General features: G+C 45.0%; 1 protein-coding gene and 1 pseudogene across 2 annotated transcripts; one reads left to right on the top strand and one right to left on the bottom strand.

Annotated features, from left to right (window-relative positions):
* Positions 1 to 832: 832 nt before the first annotated feature.
* Positions 833 to 22,015, bottom strand: ISY1 (ISY1 splicing factor homolog). The gene is made up of 11 exons (XM_079783572.1): positions 21,728 to 22,015; positions 19,119 to 19,141; positions 18,575 to 18,626; positions 16,721 to 16,786; positions 16,505 to 16,547; positions 14,505 to 14,617; positions 11,845 to 11,962; positions 9,463 to 9,585; positions 8,547 to 8,668; positions 6,011 to 6,097; positions 833 to 5,624 (listed from the first exon to the last, which is right to left on the bottom strand). The coding sequence occupies exons 1-11, from the start codon at positions 21,728 to 21,730 to the stop codon at positions 5,517 to 5,519; spliced, it is 858 nt and encodes a 285-aa protein (XP_079639698.1). The 5' UTR covers positions 21,731 to 22,015; the 3' UTR covers positions 833 to 5,516.
* On the top strand, positions 10,241 to 11,822 carry LOC307107411 (small ribosomal subunit protein eS1-like; annotated as a pseudogene). Its single transcript has 2 exons — positions 10,241 to 10,292; positions 10,989 to 11,822. The product of its transcript is annotated as a small ribosomal subunit protein eS1-like (transcript).
* Positions 22,016 to 23,485: the final 1,470 nt, after the last annotated feature.

The following is a 23,485-nucleotide window of genomic DNA, read 5'->3' as shown; positions in this document are numbered from 1 at the left end:
CCTGATGGCCAACAAAACTACAGTCATCCCATTCTCCCCTCCCAGAAGTCCAAACCTTCATAAACAGGAGTCAACTGAACCCCAACCCTCCATTTTTGTTTTGTTTTTTTTTGTGTGTGTGTGGGTTGTTGTTTTTTTGCGGGGGGGGGGGGGTTGTTGCTTTGCAGCAAAGCAGGCAAGAATTTATTGGCTGCAGCAAAAGTACACTCAGGACAGTGAAACAGGAAGGGCTTAGCATAGAATCAACAGGAGAACCTAGGCTGGGCTGCTTTGGCTCAAGGGAGGTCAGAGAAAAGGGGGCCTTGGAGATAGAGTTGGGGGGTTAGCCTGGGACAAAATACTACTGCCTATTGCTCCCTTGGTTGCAAGTCTCTGTGGGGTCCCTTACAGTTTAGGAGATGCATGCCTGTGGGGGAAGTAGAGGAGGAATGGAATGGCACAGGTGTTCTTCCCAGATGGAGAGCATGCCTGTTTGTGTTGATGGTACCCATCTCACACTTGAGGCTCTGACTGAAAATATGGGGTTATCTGGCCCTCAGCACCCCTACTTGAACCTCCCCCAACTCCCCCATTACTCCCCTCAGACCCAGAGCAGTGCCCCTCCACCCCCAGAGGACTGCCCTAGCTTCCTCCCCTCCCGGCTTCTAGTTGGCCCCACAACCCCCCTACCCTCCCACCAAATGGGCCTACTAGAAGTGCTCTTACCTAGCGACCCCCTGCTCAGACTTCAGTGACAAGCTCAGACCCTCCAAAACACCCGCACATTCAAGGCTCACCTTACCTCATCTGGTCCCTGGTAAAAAGGCCCTCTCCCTATTTCCCAGGCCCTCAGATTTGACAGTGTGGGGGTTCAGAATGAGTGGTATATAATTACTTTGAGCTAAAAACAATTTTAGCATAAGGCTCATAAGAAACTTCTGCCCCTCCCTTTAACTACCTAGAACTTGAATCAGGGGCCTTGCCCATAATAAAAAATTATCAGAAATAACTTTAAAATATATTTTTATTGATTTCAGAGAGGAAGGGAGAGGGAGAGATAGAAACATCAATGATGACAGAGAATCATCAATAGGCTGCCTCCTGCACGCCCCACACTGGGGATCGAGCCCACAACCCAGGCATGTGCCCTGACCGAGAATTGAACTGCAACCTCCTGGCTCATAGGTCAACATCAACCACTGAGCCACAACGGCTGGGCAATAACTTTTTTAAGTTTTAGAGAACTGCAGCTTTCTTTTTTAAAATATGTTTTTATTGCTTTTTAGAGAGGAAGGGAGAGGAAGAGAGAAATATCAATGATGAGAATCATCGATAGGCTGCCTTCTGTGCAACCCCCCTGGGGATCGAGCCCACACTCCGAACGGGAATCAAACCAGTGCTCTCGGTTCATGGGTCGGTGCTCAACCACTGAGCCACACTGGTTGGACAGACATAATTTCTTTTGACCTGTCTAGAAGTAAGGGTAAACTTCTGTTTATTAAATGTCTGTATTTGGCCCTAACTGATTTGGCCCTAGCTGGTGGATTGAACGTCAGCCTGGCAAATGGAAGGGTCCTGGGTTCTATTCTGGTCAAAGGCATGTACCTCATCCCTGGCCCTAGTCAGGGCGTGTGCAGGAGGCAACCAATCAATGTGTCACTCTCTGGCTCTCCCCCTCCCTTTCACTCTCTAAAAGTCAATGGAAAAATATCCTCGGGTGTGGATTAACAAAAAATAAATAATAAATAAATGTCTATTTTTGTTTTCATTCTGTAATGACTCATTGAAGTCCCCAAGGTACCTTACCTCACCCCTAGCTCAGGATGTCTTATATACATCCATGTTCCCTATCTCTGAACCTCTCCTGCATGCAAGGTTCCCATACACATGTATGTATTAAATTTGGTCATTTTCTTTTGCTAAGCTGTCTCACGTCTATTTGATTAGTAGACCAGCCAGAAGAACCTTGAGAGCAGAGAAGTTTCTTCTTCCCCCACACCAGTTTTCACAGAATCCTACATGCCCCAGACAGAGGCCTGGGAGCAGATCTGCCTGTCCCACTCATCTTAGCGAGGTGGAAACACAGGCTCAGTGACTCATAGAAAGTACCCTGTGTAGGAACTATATAGTACAGGGTCAGCCCTATAGAAGTTATTACCTCTATGGGTTTCTTTCTGTTTGTTTGGGGAGGATGTGTGTGTGTGTGTGTGGGGGGGGAGTTTAAAGCAGGAGGGAAGCAGATGTAAAAACGTAAAAATGCCTGAAGGGCCAGGGTCCCACTTGTAATCTCCCAGTGGACCCGTCTCATTAGCCACGCAGTACGTGCTGGAAGTGAGAGAACACCTGGTGACCCCAGGTGGGATCCTGCTGCATTAATGTGAGCAGGGGCTTTGGGAGGAAGCAGTAAGATGGGACAGTTGTAAAGGATGGAGTTGGGGTAAGGCATTCAATGAGTCAGCAAAACCAGCCCCTGATTCTCCATTAGTAGGCCATCCCTCTCACAGCAGCCCATGGTGTGGAGGAAAGTTGGTTGGGTGTTGTCCCATGCACTGAAAGTCTGCCAGTTCGATTCCCAGTCAGGACACATGCCTAGTTGCAGGCTAGATCCCTGGTAGGGGGTGTGCAGGAGTCAGACAATTGATGTTTCACTCTTACATTGATGTTTCTCTCTCCCTCTCCCTTCTTCTTGCTCTAAAAACCAATAATAATAATAATAATAATAAAATTTAAAAGAAAGTTTTTAATCTCTTGTTTATAAATTACCTAAAGTAGGGGCATGTGAAGTGAAGTCAGGGGGCAGAGTGCAGGGGTTAGGGGTGCAAGGGAAGGAAGGGAGTATGAAGTCTGGGTGAGGCTGATACGACAAATCTTAAAACAAAACAGAAGGAAGATTGATGTTTTAGACTCAGAAGACCGATGGGGTGAGGGGAGAGGAGGGAAGTCCATGGAAATGTGTATATAGAAAGTTGCCATTTAGGAAACTCAGGCAGAACCGAAGGTAATGGAAACCATGAAACCGATTTGGTAAACAAAGAATCCTGACAGAGCAATGAGCTGGGCCAAGGTGACCACAACCCCACCAGTGGTCACACCCACCAAGCCAACTCAGATTTCCCTGCTGTCCCTGGCCTGGGGTGCGAGCCCTGCAGAGATCTAATTTCTGGAGTCTCTGGCAAACAAGTAGCCAGGACCTATAGGAGAGGAAGAAGCCTGGGTGGATCCCATCTCTGTCAGGAAAAGCAGCAGGATGTCAGGCCAGGTACTTCTATAGTCAGGGAAGAAAGTTTAACTCTTATTCCGAGTCAAATCTAAGAACCCCGTGAGGGCCAGACTGTTGTTGTTCACTGCTATGTTCCCAGCGCAGCGCCGAGAACGGGCTAGGCACCTAGGGCTGAGGAACTGCTGAGGCCTGAACTGGCTCCGGCACCAGGAATCCCGTGAACCCAGAGTCCACCACGATCATGGGGTGTGCTCCTGGCCGCTCACACAAGGCCTCTGCTGAAGGGGTGAGAGGAGAGCATGGCATGACTGCTCAGGGCAGCCAGGTGGCATGCATCCACCTGCCAAGCCTGGTTCTCAGACAAACTGACATCATGGGCTCAGACCAACCTCCATTCAAAGTCCAGACCTGCCCTGACTAGTTGTATGCACTTGGGCAAGTCATTTCTCCACAAGAGGCCTCAGTTTCCAAGGACATAGGATACTTTAGTTCCTGTCCTGCCTGCATCCGGGATGCCGTGATGGGATCCTGGGCTGGGAGGAGCTCTGTAAATGGAAGGACTGGAGCAGGGCCTCCTGTCCTGTCTGTCCCAGGTGGCCAAAGGCTGCTGGGTTCCGCTGACTGAATGAGGGAGGCCCAGAGCCCTGGAGATTCCAGGTGGGCCACACTCCAGGCACTTGCCAACCACCTTTTCCAGGGAGAAGAAACACCGCTGTCTGAATTTCCTGCTCTCAGTGAATGCACGGCAGCCCCAAGCCCAATGTGTGCCCCTTGAAAGAAAAACCCACATCTGATCGGGCACTGCACACCCATCCCAGAAGCTCTGATGTGGGCCAGGCTGTGCCAAGGGTCCTTCCTTTTCTCTGCCCACAGCAGGGACTACCCAGACCCCGGGTCAAACTCACAGTCCAGTCCTGGACTTTAAGGCAGGGAAACTGAGGCCAGGGACCTCGAGGGGCTTGTTCAAAGCCCCCACTGAATGTGCACCTGAACCTTCTAGTTCGGGCCAGGCCCGGGATGGGTGCTGGGTCCCAGAGCTGAATCTGACCCTGCTCTGCCCCCAAGGCCTCCACTCCCAGAGCTCCTACATCAACCCCTCCCTGCACCCTGCACACATTTGCCCAGCGGCTTGGGTAGGGGTTGGGGTACACCAGCACTTCTTTCAGAGAAGCCAAGACTCACCTGAAGAACCAACCTCCTGGCCCTGACACTGACTCTCAGACACTCCCAGGACCCCTCTGTGCATGGGGAGGCCCCCAACACTGCCCTAGAGGCTGCCCCTCTGCTGTCAGTTCTCTCACTGGAAAGAAAAAACCCAGCTCAGGTGGCAGGTTTAGATCCAACTAGTGCTTCCTGGGCATCCCCGGTGTACTTTCACCCAGGCCACTTAGGGGGCACAGGAAGGCTGGCTCTGCCCACTGACCTCAGCTTACTGCAACCACCACCTGGATACAGGGAGACCAGGGAACAACAAGCTGCAGACATGGAGGTTTCCCCTTCATATAAAAGTCTTTAATAAAAATAGCTCTCAAGTGGCCTAATATATGGTGATGGAAGATTGACTTCGGTTTGTGGGTACGCAGTGCAACATATAGATCTTGTATCATAGGCATCTATACCTGAAACCTATATGATTCTATTAACCAATGTCACCCCAATAAATTTAATTAAAAAAAATAAATTTTAATAAAAAAAAATAGCTCTCTACAGAACCAGTCATAAAACAGAAATAGCAAATTCAATTTCCTGCCACCTGGGCAGGGGGGAATGAGGCAAGCTGAGCGGGCCACAGGAAACTATGCCAGGCCCAAAAGGTACAGCTCTGGCTGGCTACTGACACATGGGATGTGGGCTCAGGATTGACACATTTCATTTTTCAAGAGGAGTTACAAATAATGTCTTGTGAGGAAAAACTTCATTTTTTAAATGCTGGTCACTAATTGATCACCCTCCCCACCAAATGGCAGTTAAAGGTTAAATAAAACACTTATTTAGGCAGCCAGTTAGCAGCCTGTTTTACACATTCAATATAAAAATAAGTGGGTTCATACAGTTGCAAAACATTTGTATAAAGGTGACAGCTAAACTGATAGGCAGCCTGCAAGGGAGGGATGGGACAGACTCCTCCCCTGAGACCAATAGCTGAGGTAAGAAAAGGTAAAGAATGAATGGTAAGAAGTAGCAGGAAGCCTTGCCGCACCAGCCTGCCAGTCTGCAGTCCCAGGGCAGCAGAGCCCTGTAGGTTAATGCAAGGGCCAGCTGGGGCTGAAGAGCTCCCAACAGGTTTCCAGACCCCAGGGAGCACCCTCACTCAGCCCTAATATCCCATGAGTCTTTTGGCCTCTTCGCTCTGGGCCTGCAGGGTCTCACTTGCATACTTCTGGAGGAGTTCCATCTTCTTCCTTCGCACAAGTGCCTCCTCGATCTGTGAATAAGAAGAGTAAAAGACTCATGCAACACTCTCCAGTGAGGCCCTCTGTGTCCTGCCGGAACCCAGCCAGGAGGGAGTCCCTGTGGAGGAGGCCATTGAGGAGCTCAATACCCAGAGTGTCTTGAAGGTCCCTTTCTTTCCCACTGGAAGCATGTGAACAATAGAATGTTTATCAATTTCCTCTAAAGCAGATAAAATCCTGCCTTCTCTAGATCCCACCCGCTATTGTAAGCACAGTGACCAGTGTCCTGTGGCCAGGAGTCAGAGCTGCTCATATGGATAGATGGGAAAAGAACCCAGTGAAGCACTCAATGGAGTCTCCTTTAGAGGCGAGGCCCCTGGCACTTGGGAAACTACACCTCCAACGCAGCTCACCCTACCTCTTGCTGTGATGGCACAGGGACATGGGCGATGAACTTCTGCTGCTCGTCTTCACCTCCTTTCTCCTGGTTGCCTTCCTCATCAGACTACAAACAGAGAACAACCAAGAGTCCGTGAGTAGGAGACCATGAAATAAATATTGGCAGTCCTATAAAATGCACTTCTCTGCAGTTGTTTAAAAGGGGGAGGGGGGCGGGATTAGGAAAGTCTGTACTCATACAGAAACACAGCCAGGACATCATCTATCTATCTATATAAAATCCTAAGCAACCGGTAGACCTGTCGCTATGACACACACTGATCACCAGGGGGCAGATGCTCAACGCAGGAGCTGCCCCCTGGTGGTCAGTGCGCTTCCATAGCAGGAGCACCGCTCAGCTGACTGATGGGTGCCAGACACTGGGCTCACAGCTGGCGAGCGCAGCAGTGCTACGGAGTGGCTGCAGCAGGCACAGCGGGGCTGGGAAGAGCGGGAGCAGTGCGCCTCCTCCCCAGCCACCTGCCACTTCGAGCACTACTACATCCCTCAGGGGATGTCGGACAGACAGTTTCAGGTGGAAACCAGCAGTATGACAACGCCCAAGGGGTCCCTGATTGCGAGAGGGCACAGGCCGGGCTGAGGGACCCCACCGATGCACGAATCCACAAAACATTGTGTATATTATGCTAACTTTTGCATTAGGAAAGAAAATAAGAATAGAAACTAGTGACAGCAGCAAGAACTAGGTAGATGGAGGGCAGAGTTGCAAAAGACAATCTTTGTTGACTATCTTTATATGCTGTTTTGTTCTTGACTTTTGTAAATTTATTATCTATTTTAAAAAAATTAAATTTAAAGTCCGGTCAAAATGACAGAGTAGGTAAATGCTGTATTGTCCTCCTCCCACCACCACATCAAAATTACAACTAAATTATAGACTGTCATGAGAACCACCTGGAGACCAACTGAACTAGAAGTCCTATAACTAAGCTATATAGAAGTCGTCATGTCAAGACAGGTAGGAGGGATAGAGACTCTGAACCGGCAGGTCTCATACCCACAGTGTGGCAATTAAGAATCTAGAGAGCCCTAGTTGGTTTGGCTCAGTGGATAGAGCATCGGCCTGCAGACTGAAGGGTCCCCAGTTCAATTCCAGTCAAGGGCACATGCCCGGATTGTGGGCTCAATCCCCAGTAGGGAGCATGCAGGAGGCAGCCAATCAATGATTCTCTTTCATCATTGATGTTTCTATCTTTCCCTCTCCCTTCCTCTCTGAAATCAATAAAAATATATTAAAAAAAAAAAAAAGGCCCTGACCGGTTTGGCTCAGTGGATAGAGCGTTGGCCTGTGGACTGGGGGGTCCCAGGTTCGATTCCGGTCAGGGGCATGTGCCTTGGTTGCAGGCACATCCCCAGTGTGCAGGAGGCGGCTGGTCGATGTTTCTCTCTCGTTGATGTTTCTGACTCTCTATCCCTCTCCCTTCCTCTATGTAAAAAATCAATAAAATATACTTGAAAAAAAAAAACAACTGAAAAGAATCCAAATATTAAAATAATAATAATAATAATCAAGAGAGATAGCTCCAGTGAGGAACAAGGGGCCCCACCCCCATACCAGGCTTCCCAACCCAGAGCACCGGTGCCAGGAAGAGGAATCCCCATAGCATTTGGCTGTGGAAACAAGCAGAGAATGCATCCAAGTGAGACGGAGTAATGCTGGAGACCGAGGCACTCCTCTTGAGGGGCCCAGAAATGGACTTACTCACAAACTCACTCACTCTGGGCTCTAGCACTGTGGCAACAGCTTGAAAAGTGCAAGATACATATGGGGAGGAACTAAACTGACAAGCTTCAGGACAAGCACTGGAGGGGCAGGAGTCGGGGCAGTTCTCTCCAGGACAGAAATGTTGGCAGGCAGCATTGTTTCCTTGTTGAGCCCTCCTCCCATCCAGCCTGGCTAACCTGGTTCTCCCCACCCTGATGATTCCCTGAGATCCCGCCGCACTCAACTCAATCACCTGGCCTGAGCCTCTTCCAGCAGCTGTTCCACATAAACACTTTCTTAAAATCACTGAAAGATGCATAAACCCCAAACAAGCAGCGGCTGCCTCAGCATGCCTTGTATCTCCTGGTAAGTAGCCCCAGACTGAGTATATGCAGCAACTGGTCTCAACAACTTGCACCATAACTCCCATCAGGAGTCCCCAAGGCTAGCATAAGTGGCGGCCAGTCACAGCTTGAAATGTAGCTTCAAATAAGTAGCCATAAGCCTAGCACAACTGGCAGCTGGCCTCAGCTCATATCACAGTGTCCAGCAAAGGGTCCAAAGCCCAATATTAGGGGCATTGGCCTTGGTTCACAGCACATCTCTCCCATTGCCTTCAAGCAGCCACAACTGCAGATCACTTTGTAGCTCCTACCAGGAGGCCCCAAGCAAGGCAAAAAGCAGTGGCTAAATTTGACCTGCACCGACACCCTTCCCAAAAGGTCCAGGCTTCACAACTCAGAGCAGAAGGTAAGTGAGCGCCAGGGGGATCCTCACTGCCCACCAATACCTCCTCCTCAGTGACAGCATAGATGTTGATTTCTTCCTCCTCTTCCTCCTCCTCTTCCTTTTCTCCTCTTGCCAGCCGAGCCTCTCTCTCTGCTTTCCACTTTTCCACTAATTGGGCTCTGACTGAAGACAAGAGACAGCAGGTGTTACTCTGGTTTCTAAATAAGCTTTAAACATCATGCAGGGCAAAGCCAAGATGTTCCCCCAGAAAAGGGTCACCCTTCATTCTGCCCTGGTGGGAGGGAATCAGATGTGAGGGGCAGTCTGGTCTCACACAGCTCTGACTTAAGTCACTACAAGGCAGCTTTTTAGGGAACATCCTCAAATCCTCCCCAGTTCACCAACCTTGGTGGCTTCCTGACATGCCCATGTGAAAAGAGACGCTGTCATACAGCATGTTGGCAAAGGGCTCCAACTCCTGACTACCTGCTTCTAAAGCCCTAGTTCAGTGCACCTCCTAGGGAGTAGCACTTCCTCTTCACAGAGTTGTCATGAGGCTTCAAAAGAATGTCCATAAAAGGCTCAGCATGTTGCTTGTCTTGGAGGAAGCTCTCAGAAAGGGAGACCCATTTTGCTCTACACTGATATCCCATTACTTGTGTTTAAAGCAGATCTAAATCTCCTTAAGTGGGCAATACTTCATGTTTTCAAGAAAGGCTAGTCTGGGAAGGAATCCTGGTGGACAGGGAGCAGATGAGATGACGCTCTGTAGCTTCTCCAACATGCTCCTTCTGGCCCAACACCATGCTAACTGCCTCATAGTTACTGGGAATTAGGGCATTAGCAGATCATTTCCTCTGAAGATCATTAGCAACAAAGAAAACTCCCTCTGGCATAATGCACTATCTAAAAACTCAGTTTCAAAAGAGAGAAAGAAACCAGATGCCAAATATGAAACGAAATGCCTGTAGACCTACATTTCTTTTCATATTCCTGTTCCAAAGGCACAATAACACCATCATCTTCATCTAGGTAACCGTAGTATTCAAAATCAATTGCCTTCATGAGCTCAGCACGTGTCTTTCTTGGAGGAGGAAGAGCTAAAAGAAAGAGTACCAACTTAGCTAAATTTCCCATCATTATCACACTCAAGCCTTCTCCCTACACATTGTTACAGAGGCATATAATAGTATGTGTGTTCATGAAAATATGAAAGACACTTCTCTACACTAGTAATTGGATTATATAAAGTGGTACTATCCATCAGTGTTGAAACCTTTGACCCAATTAGTCCATTTAAAAAGAATTTATCCTGCCCTTGCCGGTTTGGCTCATTGGATTAATAAGCATTGGCCCATGGACCAAAGAGCCACGGGTTCGATTCCAGAGTGAAACAATGGGGCAAAGTTCACTGCTGTCTTATTAAGAAATTGCCAAAGCCACCCCAATCTTTAGGAACTACCAACCAGATGAGAAATCAGCCATAAACATCAAGGAAAGACCCTCCATCAGCAAAAAGATGATTACTTACTAAAGGGTCAGGTGATGGTTAACATTTTTTAGCAATAAAATATTTTTAAATTAAGGTGTGTACATTATTTGTTAGCATAATGCTATTACTGCAAACTTAATAGACTACAGTATAGTGTAAACAACTTTATATACACTGGGAAACCAATATATTCATAACTCTCTTTACTGTGATATTTGCTTTATTGCTGTCGTCTGGAACTGAACCTGTAATAGCTCCAAAGTATGCCTGTGCATGAAAACTCCAGACCAGTGGTTTCCATTTTGAAAGGCCAAGGTTTGACGGAAGTTTCCCAGGGCCATAGAGGAAAGGACAGGAGAAATAAGGGTGCCTCCAGTGATACCAACAGCAATCAAGGCTTAATAAAAATAAAATAAAATAAAATAAAATAAAATAAAATAAAATAAAATAAAATAAATAAAATAAAATAAAATAATAAAATAAAATAAAATAAAATAAAATAAAATAAAATAAAATAAAATAAAATAAAATAAAATAAAAAAGGGTGCCTGACTTGGACTGACACAGAGCAGCTTGACTTTTCTCTATCTTTACCTATTGTGGTTAGGCCCAAGGTTTTACTTGTCATCTGTTGTTGTTTTTTTCAAATAATAGGTAAGTAAAATATGAATCCAATTCAATTAAAATCCTGCCCCAATAATTTTGGGAAATTTCAAAGAGAGGAACTCCTCATTCAGATTAAAAGACTACTATGTGCAAAGAGTGTGGAATTTGGCACTAGTCATTTCTAGGTACTTTTCAGCCCCAATTGTGTATCCTGGGCCTGTGACTTCATTTCCTAGTGCTTAAAGGTTCTTGTTTAAAACCTAGGAACACTAATTCTGATACTACAGGGTTGTTGTGCAGCTAAGAAGTATTACAGGAGAAGCACCCAGCACATACCATGTCTACTGTTATGATGATTACCAATAAATTCAAGGCTAGTATTTTTGGTTCTCTGAGTGGCTTCAGAAAGTGGCAAAAAGGGAGCCAAGGAGAAAGTGGTTGATCTGTTTTCTAAGAAAGACTGGTATGATGTGAAAGCACAAGTTATGTTCAATGTAAGAAATATTAGAAAAACACTAGTCACAAGGACTCAAGAAACCCAAATTGTACCTGATGGTCTTAAGGGTCGTATTTTTGAAGTGAGCCTAACTTATCTGACAATGATGGAGTTGTATTTAGAAAATTCAAGCTAATTACTGAGGATACTCAGGGCAAAAACTGCCCAATTTTCATGACACAGATCTTAACCTGTGACAAAATGTGTTTCATATTAAAAAAATAGTAGCCCATGATTAAAGCTCATGTTGATATCAAGACTATCGATAGTTATTTAATTCATCTATTCTGTGTTGGTTTTACTAAAAACAACAAAACACAGCAATCAGGTTTGAAAGACTTCTTAGGCTCAGTATCACCAGTCTGCCAAATCTGGAAAATGATGAAAATCATGACCCAGGAGGTGCAAATGACCCGAAGGAAGTAGTCAATAAATTGATCCCAGAAAGCATTGGAAAAGACATAGAAAAGTCTTGCAATCTATTTGTCTGCTCCATGATGTCTTTGTTAGAAAAGTAAAAATGCTGAAGAAGCCCAAGTTTGAATTGGGAAAACTCATGAAGCTTCATGGTGAAGATAGCAGTTCTGGCAAAGCCACTAGGGATGAGACAGGTACTGAAAGTTAAGTGACCTAATGCATATGAGCCCCCAGTCCAAGAATCTGCTTAAAATTCAAACTTACTTCAATGGTGACAAATAAAAGTCTATTTGTAATGTTTAAAAAAAAATGTTGAGGCCAAAACCCACACAAACATTAATTACTTACGTTCTTTTTCAAATAGCTCTCTAACACCAGGCAAATCTTTTGCTGCTCCAAAGTATTTGTAACCTCGATTTCCTGGGACTTCTTTGCCTTCATGATCCAGCATTTTAGGGCCAACTTTCTTAATGGCAAAGAAAAAGAGAAAATATTTATGTACACACAAAAAATATGTAGGTACCTTTTTATCCTTTAAAAATCCATCTAAATACCTAAAAGTTGGTTGAGTGTCCTTCCATATACGGAAACATGGTGGGTTCAATTCCCAGTCAGGGCACAAACCCAGGTTGTGGGTTCGGTCCCTGGTCAGGCCAGGTACAGGAGGCAACCAAATATTATTTCTTTCTCACATGGATACTTCTTTCTCTCTTTCCCTGCCTCCTTCCTCTCTCTAAATAAAAAAATATATCTATTTATATAAAAGCCTAAGTGACCGGAGGGCCGGATGACTGGCCAGTAGCTATGATGTGCACTGATGACCAGGGGGCAGATGCTCAATGCAAGAGCTGCCCCCTAGTGGTCAGTGTGCTCCTACAGCAGGAGCACCACTCACCTGACAGATGAGCACCAGACACCGGGCTCACTGCTGGCAAGCACAGCTGTGGCAGCGCAAGCCTCTCCCAGGGACACTCACTCTGTGCGCTCAAGCAGGTGCAGTGGGGCCGGGATGAAAGGGAGCGGTGGGGCGCCCAGTCTGGGCTCGGGCTCCTCCCTGGCCACCTGCCGCTTCCCGTACTACTTCGTCCCATGCGGGATCGATGCAGACAGCAGGCTGGAGCCCGATGAGCTAGCGGGTAAGGCAGGGCTGCTGTCGCATGGAGGTCCACTGATTCCCGCAGGCCAGGCCGAGGGACTCCACCGGTGCACGAAATTCGTGCAAGAGTAGGCCTTCCTTCCCCCAGATGCTGGCACCAGCTTCCTTCTGGCACCCAGGACCCGGGCTTCCCTCGCAGCCCCGGCTTCGTCTGGAAGGACGTCTGGTCTGACGTCCGGTCTAATTATCATATTATGCTTTTATTATTATAGATATCCTCAGATGACGATCAAAGAAAAAAAGCAGGATTACAAAAAAAGGAAATATTCAAGTATTACACAGATAACTAAATGCTGTTCTGCTTCTTTATACTTTTTTTTCTTTTTTTTTTTTTTAAATATATTTTTATTGATTTTCTACAGAGAGGAAGGGAGAGGGACAGAGAGTTAGAAACATCGATGAGAGAGAAACATCGATCAGCTGCCTCCTGCACACCCACCACTGGGGATGTGCCCGCAACCAAGGTACATGCCCCTGACCGGAATCGAACCTGGGACCCTTCAGTCCAAAGGCCGACGCTCCATCCACTGAGCCAAACCGGTCTCGGCTGCTTCTTTATACTTTTCTGAACTCGATGACAATGTATTATTTTTTCTTTTTTTTATTGTGGAAAAATACATATATAAAATTTACCATTGCCCTGGTCAGTGTGGCTCAATTGGTTGTAGCATTATCCCATGGACAGAAAGGTTAGCATTTTAATTCCCAGTGGGGGCACATATGGGAACTGATCAATGTGATTCTCTCTCATACATCAATGTTTCTTTCTCTCTCTCACCCCTTCTTCTCCCCACCTTCACATATCCTTGGGTGAGGAAAAAAATAATTTACCATCTTAAACATTCTTATGCGTACATAAAAATGATACTCTAACCTCGGTGGCAGAGTCGGCTGCCACCCGCCACGCTGTGGCTCAGCATGAATGACAAGAGAGAATCACTGATCAGCTGCCTCCTGCACTCCCTGCACTGGGGATTGAGCGCCCACAACCTGGGCACGTGCCCTGACTGGGAATAGAACCATGACCTGGTTCATGGGTCGACGCTCAAACACTGAGCCACGCCAGTTGGGCAGGGCCAAGGTCATTTTAAAAAAGGCCCAGAGAAATCAAGGGGCTTACTCAGGAACATCTGACTGGTATATGTAGATATCCTATCTGATCTGAGCCATGTTCTGTGGAGTCTTTAAAAATTATCCGACCTGCCCTGACTGGTTTGGCTCAGTGGATGGAGCGTCGGCCTGCGGACTCAAGGGTCCCAGATTCGATTCCGGTCAAGGCATGTACCTTGGTTGCAGGCACATCCCCAGTGGGAGGTGTGCAGGAGGCAGCTGATCGATGTTTCTCTCTCATTGATGTTTCTAACTCTCTATCCCTCTCCCTTCCTATCTGTAAAAAAATCAATAAAATACATTTTTTTTAAAAATTATCCAACCTATCCTTTTCATAGGTTTCCTGTCCACAAGCAACAGGTACCTTTTTAAAATATATATATATTTTTTAATTGATTTCAGAGAGGAAGGGAGAGGGAGAGAGATAGAAACATCACTGATGAGATAATCATTGATCTGCTACCTCCTGCACTCCCCCTAATGGGGATCGAGCCCGCAACCCACACATGTGCCCTTGACCAGAATAGAACCAGGGACCCTTCAGTCCATAGGCCGATGCTCTGCCCACTGAGCCAAACCGGCTAGGGCCCACAAGCAGTTTTTCAAGCCTTCTTTCATGTCTTGAGTGCTTACCCTCTAGCAGGCACAGGCTGGGAGCTGCAGGCTCCTAGACAGGTTATCCAGCCTGCCCAAAATCTCACAAGCTCATCCCAAACAGCCACAGGGGCTGTTGCTTACTTACTACATAATCAGGACCTCCCAGCTCCTTTATCCGGACCTCCCAGTGTCCTTTCTCTCTTAGCAGTTTGTTAATTTCATCATTCAGGTCACGAATTCGGAATTCACCTAAACCAGCTAGAAAACAAAAACATTCATATCATATCTTCAAAACACCACTCAGTGTCATGCCCATAAAAATAAATGCCACAACGATACAGTCATATTAGGGAACTTTAACACCCCACTGACATAACTGGATAGATCTTTCAAACAAAAAATCAACAAGTAAACAATGTCCTTAAACAACACTCTAGATCAGATGTATTTAATTGATATTTACAGAACATTTCATCCCAAAGCTGCAGAATATACATTCTCCTCAAGTGCACATGGAACATTCTCAAAACAGATCACGTTAGAACACAAAATAAGTCTTTATAAGTTTAAGAAGACTGAAATCATATCTAGCATCTTCTCAGATCACAATGGCATGAAAACAGAAATCAAAAACAAAAGCACTAAAAAATATTCAAATTCATGGAGGCTAAATAGCATGTTATTAAATGATGAATGGGTTACCAATGAGATAAAAAAAAGAAATCAGACAAGAAGAAAAAGTCATCCAAATTGTAAAGAAGGAAGTAAAACTGTCATTCCTCGCAGATGTCAGGATATTGTACATAGAAAACCCAAAACACTCCACCAAAAAATACTAGATTTAATAAATGAATTTGGCAAAGTAGCAGGATACAAAATTAACATTCAGAAATCAATAGCATTTTTATGCACCAGTAATGAACTCTCCGAAAGAGAAATTAAAAAGATAACCCCATTGACCACTGCAACAAAAAAATAAGATACCTAAGAATAAACTTAACCAAGGAGGTAAAACACCTGTACTCGAAAAACAGGACATTGAAAAAAGAAATAAAGGAAAAAACAAATAAATGGAAGCATATACCGTGTCCATGGATTGGAAGAATTAGCATAATTAAAATATCCATACAACACAAAGCAATCTATAGCTTCAACACAATCCCTTTTAAAATACCAAAGACAGCCCTAGCCGGTTTGGCTCAGTGGATAGAGCGTCAATCTGCAGACCAGAGGGTCCCAAGTTTGATTCCAGTCCTGGGCACGTACCTTGGTTGCAGGCTCCTCCCCGGCCCAGGACCCTGGGTTGGGGTGCATGCAAGAGGCAACCAATCAATGTGTTTCTCTCACATTGATCTCGGTCTTTTCCTTTCTCATCCACTCTCTCTAAAAGATCACTGGGCCCTAGCTGGTTTGGCTCAGTGGATAGAGAGTTGGCCTGTGGACCAAGGGTCCCAGGTTCGATTCAGGTCAAGAGCACATACCTTGGTTGCAGGCTTCTCCCGGCCCGGGCCCTGGTCAGGGCTCGTGCAGGAGGCAACCAATTGATGTGTCTCTCTCACATTGATGTTTCTCTCTGTCTTTCCCTCTCTCTTCCACTCTCCCTAAAAAAATCAATGGAAAAATATCCTCTGGTGAGGATTAATGAAAAAAAAAAAAAGAGAGAGAGAACAAAGCGTCATTAAAAAATAATTTAAAAAAAGATAACTTGAAAAATATCCTCGGGTGAGAATTAACTCTATATATATATATATATATATATATATATATATATATATATATATATCAGTAAAAGCCCAGTGACCGGAACGACCGGTCAGTCACTATGATGCGCACTGCAGCAGCCAAGAGGCCTGATCAGGGCCCCATCGGCCCCCCTCCAACCACCCATGACCCCTCCCCCGCACCAGCCGGCCCAATTGGCCCCCATCGGATTCATGCACCAGGCCTCTAGTAAATAAATAAATAAATAAAAATACCAAAGGCATATTTCACAGATCTAGAACAAATACTTTCTTTCTCTATCCCCTCCTCTCTCTCTCTGGAATCAATCAATAAATCAATAAAAAGGTAGAACAGTGTGTCGAAGTCCCCAAGTCTAATTGTGTATTTTAAAATCAAGCTCTTTAAGTAGACAGACTAACTTACCATTCTGAATTTGAGCCACTTTTTTAGAGATCTCTCCAATGATCTGTGAAAAAAAAATAAAAGCCAGTAAATTCTTATGACTTTGACTATGTCTAAAAGCACAGGAAAATATAATTAAAAACTGGTTATTAAAAAACTTAGGATTTTGGTTTAAGCGTCATTTAGATAATAAGCAATTTGAGACTTGTTACTTCCAAGATCATATTCTGAATGTACCTGTCGTCTCCACTTCTCAGCTTTGGGCAATTCAGTACATTCTGAGGCAAGGAAGGGTCTTCGTTCCTAAAGGGAAGCAAATTATACACGTTGCCACTATATTGTATGAAGTTACAAGCTTCATTCACCATTCAACTGATTCAGGCCTGAAATCTAAGATGTCTAATGATTTAAACACATCTGAAGTTCCAATTGCAGATCTTCATCAAGCCTTAAACACACTTTACAGTCTCTATTTAGGAAACAACTATAAGCAAAAACATTCATTGCATTGTATTGTACTTAATACAGTAAGCCAATGGAAACAACTTAAAAGTCCAATAATAGCCTGGCCAGCGTGGCTCAGTAGTTGAGCCTTGGCCCGTGAACCAGGAAGTCACGGTTCAATTCCCAGTCAGGGCACATGCCCAAGTTGCAGGCTTGATCCCCAGTGTGGGGTGTGTAGGAGACAGCTGATCAATGATTCTCTCTCATCATTGATGTTTCTATCTCTCTCTCCCTTCCTCTCTGAAATCAATAAAAATATATTTTTAAAAATTGTGGTACAGATATACAATGGAATATTACTCAACCATAAAGAAGAACGCCCTTGGCCAGTGTGGCTCAGTTGGTCAAGCATTGTCAGGTCCACCGAAAAGGTCGCCAGTTCGATTCCCAGTCAGGGTACATGTCTAGGTTTCAGGCTCAATCCCCCGTTGGGGTGCATGTGGAAAGCAGCTGATAGATGTTTCTCTCTCACATTAATGTCTCTCTCTCTTTCCCTCTCCCTTCCTCTCTCTCTAAAATCAATAAAAATATATTTTTTAAAATAAATGAAATCTTACCATTTGTGATAGCATAGATGGACCTAGAGGGTATTATGCTATGTAAAATAAGTCAGTCAGCCAAAAGCGGTTTGGCTCAATAAATAGAGCATCGGCCTGCGGACTGAAGGGTCCCAGGTTCGATTCCGGTCAAGGGCATGTACCTTGGTTGCGGGCACATCCCCGGTGGGGAGTGTGCAGGAGGCAGCTGATCGATGTTTCTCTCTCATCGATGTTTCTAACTCTCTATCCCTCTCCCTTCCTCTCTGTAAAAAAATCAATAAAATATATTTTAAAAAATAAAATTAAAAAAAATAAGTCAGTCAGGGAAAGACAAACACCATGTGATTTCACTTATATGTGAAATCTGAAGAACAATATAAATGAACAAACAAAACAGAAAGAGACTCATAAATATAGAGAACAGACTGATGACTGCCAGAAGGGCAAGGGGTAGGTTGGGGGACAGGGGTGAAAAAGGTAAAGGGAGTAAGAAGTACAAATTGGTAGTTATAAAATAGTCATGGGGATGCAGAATAGGGAATATAGTCAATAATACTGTAATAATTATGTATGGTGCCAGGTGAAACTAGAAATATGAGGGGGAACACTTTGTAAAGTATATGATTGTCTAACCACTACGCTGTACACCTGAAACTAATACAAAAAACGAAAGAAAAAAATAAAATAATTCAAAGAATGGTACATTTTATCCCTAACCTGGCTGAGTCTCTGTGAGTTTGAGATCATTTATTGGTTTCAGGTTAGAGCTGTTCCCCACAGCATTTCCACTACCTATTATCCAATATTAGACAGAGCTGGGATAATATCAGAACTCAATTATCACCATACAAAAGAGACAGAAGGACAAGCAGCCAGATCACACTGCCCCAGGTACAGAGAGATACACCTGGAATTTAAGTGTATAGATTCATAAGTGTGTCAGCAAGTACAAACAAGAAATAGGAAGATTTGGAGTTTGAAGACTACTGAGGAGGGAATTTTACCACATTGTTCATATTTACAACTTATGAGGAAAATTTACACCAACCTTCACTTTTCCCTCTTCCAATTGAGCTTGGCGAAATCTTGCTAAGGCCGTCCTACCAGAAAGAGAGAAGACTCCATTAGATCTTGCTCACAGACTCTTATCACCAAAGTTCCTGGATAGGGTAAATCTGCTCATGACCATATTTAACATCATTTGTGTGTGTGTATATGTGTGTGTGTGGGTGTGTGTGTGTTATGATTTAGAAACCACAGAAAAGTTATGAGTTTTTATTTTCTTTTCACTCCATGTAAGGACTGTGGGAAACTATTTATCAGAGCACTGTGGTGAGCAGCACACCCAGGTGCCCCAGCTGCCACTCTCACAGCCCATGCACCATCCCCAGATGAATGAATGTTCATGTGGTAAAAGTTCTAGGAGCTGTCAGAAAACACTAAAGGGGAAAATATGGGAATACTATTTTAAAGTATGTAGAGAAAGAAACATGTACCAAAAGGCTCATATACCAAAAGGACTAAATACCAAAAGAGCTCTGTGGTAATAATTGTTACATAAAATTTACAGACAAAATCAAGTTGATACTTACATGGCCTTTTCTGCATTTCGGGCCTAAAAGGAGAGAGAAGGGAAGAAAAATACCCATTTTTAGAATGACTTGCAACCAGAGGAGCAATGGGCAGCAACAGCTCATCCTGGGCTAAGCCCGGAACCTGTGTCCAAGGCTCCTTTTCTCTGACTTTCCAGTAAGCCAAAGCAGCCTAGGCTCATTTCTCTCCTATAACGTTTCTAGAGACCCAAAGCAACCCTGCCCAGGCTCTCTCCTATTGCTTCTTCTATCTTAAGCCCTCCTTGCCCCCAGCTTTAGTAAACATAATCTCAAAATAAAAAAAATATATTATGTGCCACCAGTGTGGCTCAGTGGTTGAGCCTCGAACCATGAACCAAGAGGTCACAAGTTCCATTCCTGGTCAGGACACATACCCAGGTTGCGGGTTCGATCCCCATTAGGGGGCATGCAGGAGGCAGCCGATCAATGGTTCTCTCTTATGAATATTTCCTTCTCTCTATCCCTCTCCCTTCCTCTCTAAAATCAATAAAAACATATTAAAAGATATATATATATTTTTTAAATATATTTTACTGATTTTTTTACAGAGAGGAAGGGAGAGGGATAGAGAGTTAGAAACATCCATGAGAGAGAAACATCGATCAGCTGCCTCCTGCACGCCCCCTACTGGGGATGTGCCCGCAACCAAGGTACATGCCCTTGACCAGAATCGAACCTGGGACCCTTCAGTCCGCAGGCCGATGCTCTATCCACTGAGCCAAACTGGCTAGGGCTAAAAGATATATATTAAAAGATATCCAAATCCTGTGACTTTACCTATGCTGCTCCCTCTATCTAAAATCTTTGTCTGCTCCCCAACCCCTTGGATCTGATTTACTCCTAGTCATCCTTCAAAATTTACCTTTGTCATCACTACCCCAGAAAGTTCTTTCATGACCCCCTTCTTCCCAGCTAAACTGCTACCCTTTGTCTGGGTATACCTACCATGGCACTTTCTATCCAGCATCACAATTGTCTGTTCCCTGGCAATGCAATTTGAGGAAGCCTGACTTTTACAAAGTGAGTTTTATGTAAGTATTGTCACATTAGTGCCAAGTCAATTATCCCTGAAAAACACAATGTCAAGCAGGGAAGATGTTTTCTGGATATAAGTAGAAAGAATTCTTGCTGAGTCATGTAACTGAATTTTATTCTCGGCTCTTCAACTTACCATCCCTAAGAAGTAGTCTCTCTAAGACTACTTTACAACAGTAGTGTGTACCTCTTATCTCATAGAAATGTCATGATGACTTGATGAGATAAATACATGAAGACATCAGTTATGCAGTTGATAGATACTCAGCAAAAGTGAGCTCACTTAAAACTCCTTTCTGACCCTCCATATCACTGGACACAGAACAAACTTGGCAAATGCTTGCGGGACAAATGAGCACAATATCTACTAAGGAATAAAATAGAGGCTCTCGGAGGGGAAGCCCTTCTGCTGAAGGCTGAGGCTGTCTGGGTCTTACGTATTTCATTAAAGCCTATAGTTCCTAAATATTTAACTCAGTGTTTCTCAATGCTTACTCCATGCTTAAAACACCATGCTAGGTGCTAGGAAATTCTGCCATGGTTCTTCCCACGGAACTCACAGGAACGTCCTCCAAAACAATGCATCAATTATAAGTGATCACTGATTAGAATATGTATCCAGGGTGATGAACCCACAAATATGAATGTGTGATGGTGACAGTTATATAAAATACCCAACAACTCCGGTAACCATAAATATCCAGGTCCTAGGAGATTCCCAATGCTCGCCCGAGTTCAGAAAGGAAGAGCATCAGGGCAGTACGCAACAGTAAATTTGGAGCATATCCTCCTACAGAAAGGGCTGCTTCTAGCCAGCGGGTTTCTTTCCTCTTAGGCTCTTGTGCTCATCAATTACAAGGGCTTCCAATATGCCCTTGTGTTGTAATTATTCTATACTATAACCTTACGATGGCATTGAGTGCTTCTTATGGGAGCCTCACTTAATGAAAATACTGTTGTAACCAACACGTATGAGCATCATTTTTGTGCCAGCACTCTCATATTTACCCGTCGTGAGCACTTCTTGAATGAAGCCCACTAACCAGGCCAGACCAGAGATCACGCCCTCATGCAATGACAGTACGACATGCATTCATGCGTTACTGAACACCTACAACGTGTGACACAGTGTTGGACATTAAAGAAGCAACGGTGAAAAGACCCTACCCTCGGAAAGTTTACATCTTGCGGGGAAGCACGGACATAAGTCAAATAACCTAGGAACATAGGGTCACAACCGCAGTGTGACTTGGGGACAAACAATCCGACACCCTGAATCGGGGCCGGTCCTTGTGCCTCTCCGTTCCTTCGTTTCCCCTATCTGTAATGCAAAGCGCTCCGTCCAGATTAAAACACCATTGGGAGATGGTGGTTCTCGACATTCCAGTTTCCTCCTCCAAATTCTGACAGCTGAGGAGCGGCAAGAAGAGAATTCCCAAGTTACAGCCTAGGAGCCTGAGGCCCGCAGTGATGCCGCCGGAGCGCCTACGACGGTGCCGGGAATCCTCACGGCCCGCCGGCTCGCTCTCCCGCCATCCCGCCCCCCTACTCACCATGGTGCAAGTGAGGGGGGCCGCCCTCGGACCGCGTGGCCAGAGAACTTCCCGGCCTCCGGGGAGGCCAACCCCGACGGGAACTGAAGATTCTAACTGACCGCACCACCGATTTTTCTGTCGGAAGGGGGAAAAAAAGGGGGGAGGGGGAAAGCACCGGAAATAAGGGACCGGAAGTAAGGCTGAGAATCGGCCAGGGAAGGGGGAGGAAATGCAGCCTGGCTACCGTAGGCGGCCTTCCCTGGACTTCTAGACGTCACCAGCGCGTGCGTAGGAAGAAACGGGGCGTAGGCAAAATTGCGCTTGCGCAGGGGCACTGCGACTCCGCCCTGGGCGGCGGGTTTCACTCTCGCGATAACAACTGCGAAATGTCTCGCGGTAATTATCAGTACTGCAGGAGCCAGCAGTGCTAGTGCAGTTGTCTGAGGTTGAGTGAAGTTGTAGCGGCTACTCTAGACTCTCGTGCTCTCTTCCTCTTCTCAATGAATGGACTGAATTCTCACCACCGACTGGGCGGGTTTCAGATTTGCCAAATGTACTAAGAAGCATTCCTCTTTGGTGGCACACAAAGAATCTGGTGACACTATAGAAGTTTGGGGGGGAAAATTGTAGCTACGATTTATTTTATTTTATTTTTTATAGAAATATTTTATTGATTTTTTACAGAGAGGAAGGTAGAGAGATAGAGAGTTAGAAACATCGATCAGCTGCCTCCTGCACACCTCCTACTGGGGATGTGCCTGCAACCAAGGTACATGCCCTTGACCAGAATCGAACCTGGGACCTTTCAGTCCTCAGGCTGACGCTCTTTCCACTGAGCCAAACCGGTTTCGGCTGGAGCTACGATTTAATATTCTAAGTGCTAGGCCCTTTACTAACAATGTCTCCTGTAATCCATAATGATCCTGCACCGATGAGGAAACTAGAATTTGAAGCTACTTGCTCAGTTCCAAATCTAAGCCAACTGACTGAGCTGAGATTCCAGCGAGGTCTGACACTACAGCCCATGTTGTTGGCATGATGCTACACAGCCTCAAAAGGACGACACACAACTACCGATAGACCGTGGAGAAGAAAGTGACAGATAACTTGGCCAGGTTTTAGAAGTTACACACTTTAATTTCCGAGGTATTCTACCGTTGGCTTGCCTTTTTAAACGTTTTAGGGTCCTTTCACTAATTGTTCTCCATGAAGTATACAAGTAAACCCTCGAGTTGAAAAATTCTTACTGGGATATCACTGAATTAATTACCTGTCTGTCTGCCACCAAATTATTTTTGCTAAGCTTGGTCACTTAGCGATGTTCTGTGGGGAAGACAAAAGTAGTCAGATTCTAGCCTCTGGTGTGTGGGTCATACTGCAAAGTATCTTCGATGAAAAATGCAATGCTGGAAACGGAGAACCACAAGAGCAGGGAGAAAAATGACCAGGAAGTATCAGGTCGACTCAGTGGAACTGCCCTGGTCTCCTCAGTCCCATTTAGGAAAATAAGTATGTTTTCACAAGTGAAAGAGGAGAAACAGAAATGCGAAAAAGACTAAGTTTGTTCTTTTTAAGAAACCACTCCTAGCACACTTGCCATCAGATATGTATCAGCTATCTTAGGAGACAGGTTTAATACCACAGCTTGCTGTCAAAATACTTACTAAAAGAGTACAAATAGCAGTTAAATTCCTTGTCAAGGTTTTCAGTGGGGTTGAAAATGGATACATGTGAAGCATTTATGTTTAATGAATGCTCTTTCAATTCTAAGGCAAG

The sequence above is a fragment of the Cnephaeus nilssonii genome (genome assembly GCF_951640355.1).
Source record: "Cnephaeus nilssonii genome assembly, chromosome: 11".
In the NCBI taxonomy this organism is placed as follows: domain Eukaryota; kingdom Metazoa; phylum Chordata; class Mammalia; order Chiroptera; family Vespertilionidae; genus Cnephaeus; species Cnephaeus nilssonii.
The sequence above is the reverse complement of the archived record's forward strand: the minus strand, read 5'-3'. Positions and strand labels throughout refer to the sequence as shown.